The sequence below is a fragment of the Helianthus annuus genome, chromosome 17 (genome assembly GCF_002127325.2).
Source record: "Helianthus annuus cultivar XRQ/B chromosome 17, HanXRQr2.0-SUNRISE, whole genome shotgun sequence".
NCBI classification, from domain to species: domain Eukaryota; kingdom Viridiplantae; phylum Streptophyta; class Magnoliopsida; order Asterales; family Asteraceae; genus Helianthus; species Helianthus annuus.
This window is the reverse complement of record NC_035449.2, coordinates 62,603,239-62,615,871: the sequence shown is the minus strand read 5'-3', so window position 1 is coordinate 62,615,871 and position 12,633 is coordinate 62,603,239. Positions and strand designations below refer to the sequence as shown.

Below are 12,633 nucleotides of genomic sequence, written 5' to 3'. Positions count from 1 at the left end.
TTTGTAACAATTTCGCATGTTGGTTTTTTTGATGAAATCGCATGTTGGCTTTTTTTGTAGCAATTTTGCATGTTGGTAAATATGATGAAATCGCATGTTATTATATAAAGCAATTTCGCATGTTGGTTTTTCAGCACAAATCGCATGTTCAAAAGTGAATTCGCACCAGATCGGACGGCTGAGATGATCGCGTACATATTGTACGATAAAAGCTATTGTACGTTAACCTAACCCTATATATATATATATATATATATATATATATATATATATATATATAGGGCAAGGATAAATCGAAAACCCACTCCAGTTGACTAAACCCTGAAAACCCAAGATCTACCATTGATTAAAAAAGATGGATGGTTGTGATGTCTTTTAGTGTAATATATATTACTTTTTAATATTCTAATCAGTAATAGTACACATAAGGGATAAAATGGGAATAATGTGTGAGAATTTTCTTCTTGGAAGAATGGAACTTTTGTCAGTTGTCTGCATGATCATTATTACATCCATTTTTTTAACAATTTCTCTCTCTCTCTCTCTCTCTCTCTCTCTCTCTCTCTCTTCATCCCATCATCCTCCATCTCTCAAAATTCTTTAAAATTTTTTTTACAGAAAATAAAGCAGCAGCTTCTTGGTCACTTGGGTCATTATCACAAATTTAATATTGTTGAAACCCAAAAGTCGTTTATTCAATCTGTTATTTTTATTATATACATAATAAAAAGGGCTTGGTTCGATTCCTCTTTTTATGTTGTGATTATTTTTTATTAACTCAATCTTGCTAACTACAATCACCACATTTATTGTCATTAATAATAGTCATTTATTGTTATTATTTTGTTGGTATAAAGAAAATTTCCGAAAATGCTCGTCAAAAATGGTGAATTATTTTTCTATATACTAATTTTCTTAATTAACTAGGGGGAATACCCGTGCGATGCACGACATGCATAATAGTTATTGTTTTTCCTGGAACGACGACTGATATAGATAGTGCGTGACACGGTACGAAAGTGCGAATATATTATAGATTTTTAAAACAAAAACCGGGTTTTTTTAAAGTTAGCCGTTTGACCATGGTTATTTTGACCAAAGTCCACTCCTCATTCGGTGCTTTGTGGTAGCACCACCAGTCAAAAAAGGCCCAAAACACCCGAGGGTACAGTGTTCCCCCACGTTTTTAAGACGCTTTGAGAGAGGTTTGCGCCCCACCACATGTGGTCTCACAAAACTTCAAATCTATGGACGTGTGGTTTCTCAATCCTCTTCAAAAGACGTCACAGTTTTCAAATTTTTTTTATTTTTTCTTTTTCATTGTGTTTTAAATGGTGTAAAATAGATGTTATATATATATATACATATTATACTACATACACATATACATATAAATTTAGTTTTAACATCTAAAAGTCAAATTGAAGGTTTTGTTCCCTTTTATAGATTAGAAAGCAGTTTATAAACCAACAAAATTAACAAATCCTAACAGTTCTTCAAGTGTTTAGTTATATAATCTATATATTTATTTACTTAAATTTATTACAATTAACCCAATACTTAATAAATAGGGTATGCAGGACTTAAAAAGTGTTATCTGGACATGTATGTCACTCCAGCTTGCCAATCTTGTGTACCGACTCCAGGGTAACATTTTCAGATGCCTGCAACACATCTGGTTATAAAAGTAAAAAATAAACAAAAATGATGTTTTAGATTTTTACCCTGGTCTCAAACTTAATGTAGTTGTTTAGTCCATTTAATTAATTTTTTTTTTAGTTGACACATAGGTACAATGTAGTCCTCTATTTGTGATAATTGTCATTGTGCTTATAGTCATGTGATGTTGTTTTAATACCCGTTAACCAACTCGTTTCGCCTCTATTTCTCAGTTATTTAAAGAAGCAACATATACATCAGAAGTAAATTTCTAAAGATAATGGTGAACCGTCAATGGTACTATAAACTTACCTCAAGACTACCATCTGCTAAACTGGTAGTGTATCTCAGAGTCCAGAAATCCTGTGCTAGAGCTATTTCAATTAATATATGTAGAAAAGGAAGAGCCGCATTGATTAAACATGGTCATAAAGGCTCGTACTATTTCATTAAAGTTAATTGTAATATTAAGTATTAGTTATCTAATAACCAATCAATCCTTTAAGGTGAATTGTTATGAAAAGTCTATAAACCTTAACTTAAACATTAATATATGGAGAAAAGGAAGAGGCTCATTGATTAAACATGGTCATAAAGGCTGGTACTATTTCATTAAAGTTAATTGTAATGCATTTAAAGCAACCATAAATTTTGATTTTAAATATAAGATATAGCTAAACTTAGAAATTGTTTACTGAAAGTTGAAGTTGAAATAAATCATATTCAGGTAATTATTTTTTATATGCAAATTCAGACAGACCTATCAAAATATGTAGGAAAACTCCATGCAAGTCTAACTCCGTCACGCTTAAATTCATGTAACCTGAATGTGGTTCATTACTTATTTAACCCATTTATTTAAATAGGCAGGCGAGTAGTAATCGGGTTGGTGGGTTGTAAAACTGTGTTAATTTTACCAGCATGGTGGAAGTCAATATTCTACCAGTATCATTACATCCAACTTTTTAAAAGTAAACAAATGGTTTGATAATATGAAAACTATTTCAAATGAATATTAGTAATGTATAAATTTAAACGAACATTCAAATGAAAATAAAGAATGGTTACAAACGAACGCAAATAAGAGAGAGGACAGACATAAACGAAAGTCAATCATCGAACATAAATGAACGAAAATAAACGAACATAACATTGAACCTCCAATTCGTTTACGGGTTGCACCTACTTCTGTTTAAAGCAAGATGTATAGATTATGCAACGTACCTTAACCACGCGTGTGTGTGTATGTGAATATATGTTTTTAACTTGATCCGCATAAATAGTTTTGAGCCAATAGAAAGCGAACCGTGGACTAAATAAAAAATGGAACCCAACTAAAAGCGAAAACCAAGGAAACTGAAACCAAACCTAAACGAACCAAAAAACAAAACCAGACCGAAATGAACCTATACAAACTGAATAATTTTACTGAAACAAATAAGCTGAGACCAATAATGTTGCTGAAATGAAAACCGAACCTGAACCAAAAACAAATAAAGCGAATCTAACCGGAAAGGAAACTAAATTTACACAAAACTAAAAAAAACTGAAAACGGAACAAAAAACGTAAAAGATCTTACCGAAACGAACTCAAAAAACTTAGATCGAAACAAAACAATTGCTGGGAAAAATCAAAACCAAAACGATGCAAAAAAATAAAACAACCTAAAACCAAACCGAAACCAAAAACTGATAAAAGTAAACAAAATTGATTCAAAATCGACCCGACAATAAAAACGGTCACGTTAATAAAGTATTCACCTTCACACCTGGCAGGGGTGATTAGTATGTGGTAGCAAAACAATCAAATAGTTAACGAACAACAAAAATGCAGGTACCTTAACAACGGTAGTGACTGGGTTAGTGACTATCAATTGTTCGGAGATTACTTTGAATCAAGAGTTAGTATGCTAATGGGCTATTAAGCAGTTAGTAATAAATAACCGAGTCACTAACAGCTCTATTAACCAAAAATGTTGCACCAGTTCTACTAAAATTGTTAAATAACAATTGATAGTCCTTATTATTAACTCTAACAACATTAGCCTACTAAAATTATTATTGACTATCAGCTAATTATTTATTACTAAAATGTTGTATTAACTTTATTCTGCAACATATTCTTTATAAACTATGCTTACCTTGACATAACCTAATAGCTATATTTCCTTATTAGAAGTCAATGATAATTGAAAATTAGTACATATTATTACCTTGTTGGTGAACACATTTACTCTATGTTTAGGGAACAATTTGATTAGGTTGCTGATACTGAATTGAATATCACGCCAAATTACAATAGCAGTTTATATTGCTACTATTCACCCAAATCAAGCACCTTAAATAAGTCAGTGTTTCTCTATATTCAAAAAACGAACTATAACTGACGATCACTAAATTGCAACAGTCAATTCAATCCAAATACTGCAATAGAAACATAAAATCTACCACAATTCGTTGGTTAATCACGTATAGTTCTTAATCGATTAGAATCAGAAAAAGGAAATTGACTCACTGTAACTTAAAATCAGGAAGAAGGCGAACAAGAGGCGGAGTTTTTCGAAATCAATGACCCCTGTCTTTCATTGTTACTCCTTGAATGAGGTAAGCAAGACCCCATACTACACACTGCATACACATACATAAAAATTGGGTTCAATATTATTTGTATAAACACCGATTGGAAACCCTCACATTGCATTTGATGAAACCCTAATCAATATAAACACACACACTAACACTCACGAATCGAATTTATAAAAGGAAAAATTCGGGCTGTTTTTACCTCTTGCTGCTCCAAATCTTCATTACCATACATTATCTTCATCTTAGAAATATATATATTGCACTTAAAGGTTGCTGGAGAGTCGGAGGATGATGTGTAATTAAAGGAGCAAGTAAATGACCCATTTTGATTCCAACTGAAGTTGCCGACTGATGGAGAGCCTGATGGAGAGCCTGTGCAGGAGATCAATCGAAGATATATGTCTGAGAATTGTGTGCCAAATCTATGAAGATCTTCAATTGGGGAGAAGTTAATTACGATTCCAATTGAGTTGCCGACTGATGGAGAGCCTGATGGCGAGCCTGTGCAGGAGATCAATCGAAGATATATGTCTGAGAGTTGTGTGCCTAATCGATGAAGATCTTCAATTAGGGAGAAGTTAATTATGGATTGGAGAGCATATATTGAGAGGCGAAGGATGAGTATCACGGACTCCAAAGTCCCCACAAAGGCCAGTTAAACAACCCTTTCACTTTCGAAAGTCCTCTTCTCGCCGTTGCATCCGTCTCTGGCGACTCCTCCACTACCTCATGTTCTTCCTTTGCACATTCTTCAACTAATGAGATGTCGTACGGAGGCGAAACCGAAACCTCTGGCGGAGGATTTAAAGCTTTTCCAGCGAACCTCCGATGACTCGCCTTCTCTTTCTTCTGGTTAAGTTTACGACTGCGACAGTTAACCTATTCACTGCTGGTAAAGTTTTCTTCAATATCTTCAATTACTTGATGAATTAGCTCTCGGTTAACAGACGTGTCCCACCGGAACCAGTAGTTCGTGTAATAATCGAAGCAATCGCAGTCGAATACCGGAGATTTGTGTGCGGCCGGAGCTTTCTTCGTATTGTTATTATCAGATGATCTAGGGTTTGTGGAATTATTTTTGACACAAATGATAAAAGTAATGTAACTTGTGATTATTAAACTGGAATTGTTTTTGACCAAAATGATTAAAGTAATGTAACTTGTGATTATTAAGTAAATTAAATGAAATTAATAGGATTCTTATAGGCTGGTGCATTTAAAAGGAATTTTTACATATATCCCCTTATTAAAAGCCCTTATTACATATTTGTCCAATCTTTAAAATCAATTACATATTTCCCCCTTTCTTTATGAAATTACCCTTTTACCCTTTTTCTTAATTTCTTATCTCTTAACTTCAAAACCAATCTAGTCAATACTCTATATGTTGTGATAAAATCTTTAAAATATTTCTTTGAAAAAAAACGGTCATACCCATTTTATAAAACAAGTGACCTTTTTACATATCTAGTTACTGGTTAAGTTTAAGTTTACATATTTTTTACAACCGACCCATTATACATTTAAATTTTAGTTAACTACACTAACAATTTACGTTAAAATATTGATTATCTAAAATATCTTATATAAAAAAACATATTGTTATACAATATACGTTTGTTTTTTTCAAGTCGTAATCAATTTTTCTTTAGCCTAAATCTTAGTTCGATCATCAACATTTTAATTGTTTTGAAGCAGGAGCTAAATTTCCATTTTTTTTTTGTGTAATGCTATTTCAGAAATCTAATTGTCATGTTTTAAACATTCAAAATAATTTGAAAAAACTGTTTTACAGCAAAAGTAAATTTTTAAACCATGGTCGCATGACTGTTTTCTTTAAAAAAAATAATGCTTAAGAGCTATGACGTATTATATATAAGCAAAACTTTCAATTTTCACATAACAGAGGCAGAAGCTTATAAAAAAATAGGCAGGGCTTATAAAAAAATGAATTCATATCATTAGGTTAATATCTTATTTGTAAACAATTATATTACATATTAAATCATAAAATATGTAAGTAATGGTATTAGAAAGGGGAAAAATGTAATAATCATTTAATAAGTTCATTAAGGTGCTGTTTGTTTTTGCAGACATAAATTTTCTGCAAGCTGATTTCATCTGTTTTTATGTCTGCAACTGAAGATGTGGTCTGAAGATCTGCAAGCTGAAAATATTAAGACTGTTTGTTTTTATAAGTTGATACCGGTCTGAAGCACATCAAAAATGACGAAACATTCACATTCCGCTTTGATCCAGCAGAGGAGAAGAGGGAGGTCGGAGAAGGAGCTTGTCACCGGAGGAGGAGGGAGGTCGTCGGAGAAGGAGGTAGGTAGCCGAAGGAGGGGGAGGTCGGAGAAGGGGTAGGTCGCCGGAGGAGGTAGGTCGCCGGAGGAGAAGAGGGAGTTCGCCGGAGGAGGAGGTGGGTCGCCGGAGGAGAAGAGGGAGGTCGGAGAAGGAGGAGGAGCGGCGGTGGGAGGGGCTGATGTTTGAGGGAGGAGAAGAGGGATGTGTGAAGATGTTTTAAGTAAGGGGTCCATAGCTTATTTTTTAAGATGAAAAAAGCTGAGTTCAAATCTGTTTAAAGAAAAAAAAACAAACAGTCTTCAAGGGTAACGTCTGCACGCCTGCAGACATCAGCCCCCTTGAAGACGTTTGAAGAAAAAACAAACACCCCCTAAGGGTAAAATAGTAATTCAATAGGAGTGATTTTAATAAAATGGGTAAATATGTAATATGTATGGTTTAAAAGGGGGAAATATGTAATTGATTTTATGGGTTGGGTATATATGTAATAAATGATCTTAGAAGGGGGATATATGTAAATGACCTCATTTAAAACAACCATAAATTTTGGTTTTAAAATAGAACATATAACTAAACTTTAGAATATATATAGATATACAACGTTGTCATGAAAAAAAAAAGATATTCAAGCAACCATCAACAAAAGCACATGATCAAACACACATAGAGCAAAAATGTTCAAAAATCTCAGTGAAAAAAAAAAATGTAACACAGATACAGCAAAAATGTACAAAAATCTGAGGCAAAAAAAATGTAACATGGTAAAAACAAAACCAAAAAATCCATAGCATATAAATTGTAACATAAAAAATGTAACAACACACTTATTTTTACAATAATCTAAAAAAGTGTAACAATGCACTTTATTTTATGTAAATACAGCAAAAATGTACAAAAATCTGAGGCAAAAATAAACTGTAACATGGTAAAAACAAAACCAAAAAATCCATAACATATAAAATGTAACATAAAAAATGTAACAACACACTTATTTTTACAATAATCTAAAAAAGTGTAACAATACACTTTATTTTATGTAATCGTACATTATTTATGTGACACGGAAAAATGTAACATGCATTTTTTCTTGAACAAATTTAACACAAAAAAAAAATTGATCAATCAAGAAATTAAAAATATTCATCTTCTTGAAAAAAAAAAAACAAAATATCCAGAAAAAAGTTGCATGTAACAACACACTTTATTTTTACAATAATCTGAAAAAGTGTAACAATTCACTTTATTTTATGTAAACGTACATTATTTATGTGACACGGAAAAATATAACATGCATTTTTTCTTGAACAAATTTTACACAAAAAATTGATAAATCAAGAAATTAAAAACATTCATCTTCTTGAACAAAAAAAAAAACATATCCAGAAAAAAGTTGGAGCATCTGGATGATGATCTTTTGAACTGGATCATCTTTTAGATTTAGATCACTTTTAGATCTGGATGAAGATCTTTAAGAACTGGAAATGAAATAGAAGATAAAGATATAAAGAGAGAGAGAGAGAGAGAGGGAAAAGTCATAAATAACACATTTTTACACATTTCATACCTTAAATACCTGATTCAACTAAAAACACTTACAAAAAATGTGTAATTTTAGAAAAAAAAGCATGAAGAGAATTTAAAAAAAGCAACAAGATTCATATCTGATTCATCGTCATCTTCGTATCTTATTCATCATCATCATCATCTTCATATTCATATTCATGTGCGATTTTCTTCAAGCTGCCAGATCTATTAACATCTGGATCTTAACTCACACACCGGATCTGGTAACCACCGCTGCAATGGTGGTGGGTATTCTTTTCAATCTGGAACAAAATTCTAGTAGTGGTGGGTGTTTTTTTAATCCGGAACAAAAGACTTTCTATGATGCTTGATGTTGTTTGGTTGAGATGAGAGAGATTTCTAGTAGTGGTGGGTGTTTTTTTAAATCTGGAACAAAAGCCTTTCTATGAAGCTTGATGTAGTTTGGTTGAGATGAGAGAGATAAGCTTTGTAAAATAATGACGGTGATGGAGGTAACAATGAAGACTACTTTATGGAGAAGAGTGAATTATGGAGAAGAGTGAATTATTATATTAGAGAGATAAAGATTTTCAATGTAGTACAAAAATGTGTCAAGTGAAAAGTTTGAAACTATTACATTAATTAATTGATGGATGGAGGTGAATTTCCAAATTTACCCTTTAAGCTATCTGTTACAAAAAACACGTGGAAGCTTATTGTCCACACAATTGGGTTTCTTGGGTTTAGTCAACTGGAGTGGGTTTTCTCCTTATAATTAGCCTATATATATATATATATAGGATAGGAGTTGGCCAGAAAGTCCAAATTTCCTAAAAAGTGTAAAAAGTCATAAAACACCGTAATGTCAACCATAAAACACACCAAAAACTCACAAATAATATGATGAAGATTACTAAAACATCATGTATGTGGGTTTTGTGTTGTGTTTTAGATGTTAAGGCTCTGATTGTGGAATGACAAATATTATTGTGTTTTATGTTTTTTAGCATTGTGTGTTTTATATTCATAGTTCTACGATGGTGTGTTTGAAGTTTTTATGGACTATTAGAGTTTGAATATGGTGTTTTAGTAATATTCATTCTATTATTTGTGAGTTTTAGGTGTGTTTTATGCCTGAAATTATTGTGTTTTATGACTTGTTACACTTTTTAGGAAAAACACACTTTTCGTAGGGTCCTCACTCTATATATATATATATATATAGAGAGAGAGAGAGAGAGAGAAAGAGAGAGAGAGAGAGAAAGAGAGAGAGAGAGATGTTTAAATGAAAATACTAAATATTGTGAGAACCATGAGAACGAATGAAAAAATCGTGAGAACTTGATCAAAAAATAATTCAAATTCAAATTTTTTTTATTAAACTTATCATTAGTATTCGAATACAATGTTAGAAAATAAATGTACACGTTTAAATTTACATGTATTCGTAAATATTAAAAATTTACACATGTGTAAGTTTATCATTTTACATATGTGTAAATTGTTGTATTTAACATATTTACACATGTGTAAAATTTTATTAAGAGTGATTATGAAATGAGAAATAAGTTATTTGATGATGTAATTTTTTTTTTTGATATTGTATTTTAATTACATTGACATTTGTATTAAAAAATGGTTTTGATTGGTTTTCTCATTCATTATCACGGTTCTTGCAATATTTAACGTTCTCAAGATAACCCTCTCGTATATATATATGGGTAGGATCAAATAAAAAGTTAATTTTTCCTACGTAAAATGAGAATGAATTTAAACTTTCATTTTTCAAACCAATGGTTAAGATAAAAAATGTAGGAAAAAAGAGGAGTGTTAGGGTATCTTTGACAAATCTTATTTATTGATTTTCTATCTCAACATGCGAGACACATCCATATTCTACCCACAATTTTTAAACGTTTATAACTTTTTTATACAACATTATTTTTTCATAAAAGTTTCACCATAAAATCGAGTGTCTTTTTATATTTAATTTTAGTACTTTATAGCTATATAAAATATGACAAATAAAAAATTCAAAAAAAAAAATGTATAGTATTTCTATTTTGTATAACATTTTGTTTGTGTTGGATTTTGTATTACATTTTTGTGCTAATTTTTTTTGTCTTAATTTCTTTGGCTAATTTTTTTTGCTAGATTTTTTGTAATATATTTTTTGGGAATGGATTTTTTTGTGTTATATTTTTTTTACAAGATTCTTTTTTGCTATATATTTTTGTACTGATTTTTTTAAGAAAATAAAAGATGTGTCACATGTCATTTTCACACTCTTAGTTATAAAGACCAAAATGTATTAGTACTAAAATATTCTTTCTTTTTTACAAAGAGTGTCACATATTATTATCACATTTCTTTTTTAGAGTATATATACAAAACACACTTTTTAAAGTCTCTCTCCCTAATATACCACAATGCAATGAAGAAACAGACATATAATAATTTAAATCAATTTGTAATAAAATATCATAGATCTTACTACCTATTTATCAAAACTTTAATCAACCTGTATTCTTTTAAACAAAAAACCGTACACCCATTCATTTAATAAATTCAAATATAAAATAATTTAAATAATTAAAAAAAATCCATAATATCACAAAATAATATAATACAATATTTTCGGAGATAGTTGAATTTGAATATGACCTGACAGAATATAGAGCTTGTATTCAACATTTCCTCTATAAATACCCCTTAACCGCTCCTCATCTCCACCACCAAAACCACCGTTAAACACTCACCGGAACCCTACTTTTTTCACCGGAAATGGCGATTAAAAAATCAAACAAACTCCCACAAGCAGCACTATTGAAGCAAATCCTCAAAAGATGTTCAAGCTTAGGCAAGAAACATGGATATGATGACGATGGCCTCCCGCTCGACGTCCCAAAAGGCCATTTTCCGGTGTACGTTGGCGTTAACCGAACTCGATACATCGTTCCGATTTCGTTCTTAACTCACCCGGAATTCCAACAACTCCTCCGACATGCGGAGGAGGAGTTCGGGTTCCATCATGAAATGGGCCTCACTATCCCATGCGAAGAGGTGGTTTTCCGATCTCTTACATCCATGATCCGATGAATTATACTAGGGTTTCGCCACTAGGGCGCAACCGTAGTTATGTTGAGAAGTGCTTGAACCGCATAAAACATATATAACCTTGCATTTAAAAGGTAATAAATACACTCCTCTTAATTACTTAATACACCCCCTCCTTTTACGTACTTACAAGTGGGCCCCGTATGGGATCAGTACGTTTCTCTCAAAGGGGGTATAGTTAGTAACTACGAGGATGCATTTAGATCAAGCCTTAAGATATTGGGTAAGCAGTTATGTAACTGCTTTCTGTGTCTCACTTAATGCAAAGGGTACAATGCATTATGTGATTTTAGAAGTTCTCAACGTATTCTTGGTTCCGAAATTGCAATGGTTTTCACATCACTCATCATGCCCCCATGAACATTTTTAGCTGTATGGCTTCTGATCCGTGGTTATTCTCCGATCGCTCACCTCCGTTCTCCGATGAAGGCTTTTAGGGTTCCTCCACAGTTGTTTCCGGTCACCAACCGCCGTGCTCCGGCGAGACTTAAGAGAAATAGGATTTTGAAGATGAAATTGCATATTGCAATGGTGTCTTTTTTAAGGCTGGTTTCTTTTTCCAGAGCTATAGTTTCCAAATCCAGAGAAACGTATAACTATTAACGAGTGATGTACTATATTAGTTAATGGGTTACGGCTCTTGGATATGGATTTTTAGCTCTGAGAAAATGGATTTGCTTTTTTTTTTAACCATTTTTCTTTTTTTGACTCTAACCCAAGATGCCAAAATATTCCAATTTAAATTTCAATTTTTTTTTGGGTTAGACTGATGTGTAGAAAGGAAGTCTTGTAATTTTTCTCATTTGAGGTGTAAGAATTACCCTTTTGAGAGTGGTTAAATGTTTCTCCAGTATTATGTAATATTTGGAAGAGAGGTTTGTTTATTTTATGCAAGTTTTAAGTGATTTGTATCAAACATTATGATGAAGCTTGGTATTTTATAATTTTTTTTTGGTGATGCTGATGGATTTCTTGAATTTTTGTACTGTGTTGTCCCATGAAAGTCACATGTCACAGTGCAAGTTACATTTTACATGATCCAGGATTTCAGTTAGTAGTATAATTAAAATCTTTTTATAACGATTTCCGTGATTCGTTTAAAAAAATTACTTATGAATATAAGAAAAATAAACTTAACAGAAATAAAAACATATATAGGATTTTAAAAACAAACTAGATTTGTTGACGTCGCGCGATGCGGCAAAACAGAGTAATGATAATGTAAAACAAACGTTATTTGAAAATGAGGCATGTTGTTTAGAAAGTTAAACCGTTATAATCGATTTAATCTATTATCATGCCGTTTTACGGCACCAAATAAATAGTCTATTTTGAATACAACTTCATTTTAACAAAATTTAGAATGTTGAGAGTAAAAAAATAATCATAACCACGTACTTAAGTTTTTAGAAAAAAAATTAACAAACTTAAGTTATTAGA

At 31.7% G+C, this 12,633-nt stretch overlaps 1 protein-coding gene across 1 annotated transcript; it reads left to right on the top strand.

Annotated features, from left to right (window-relative positions):
- Window positions 1-10,769: 10,769 nt before the first annotated feature.
- LOC110921774 (auxin-responsive protein SAUR50) lies at window positions 10,770-12,148 on the top strand. Its single transcript, XM_035987131.1, has 2 exons — window positions 10,770-11,258; window positions 11,289-12,148. Exon 1 carries the CDS (start codon window positions 10,861-10,863, stop codon window positions 11,173-11,175), a length of 315 nt encoding a protein of 104 aa, XP_035843024.1. The 5' UTR covers window positions 10,770-10,860; the 3' UTR covers window positions 11,176-11,258; window positions 11,289-12,148.
- Window positions 12,149-12,633: the final 485 nt, after the last annotated feature.

What these genes read in the sequence shown, in the direction of transcription:
- LOC110921774 (XM_035987131.1), top strand. Translation starts at nt 10,861, where the DNA reads ATGGCGATTAAAAAATCAAACAAACTCCCACAAGCAGCACTATTGAAG.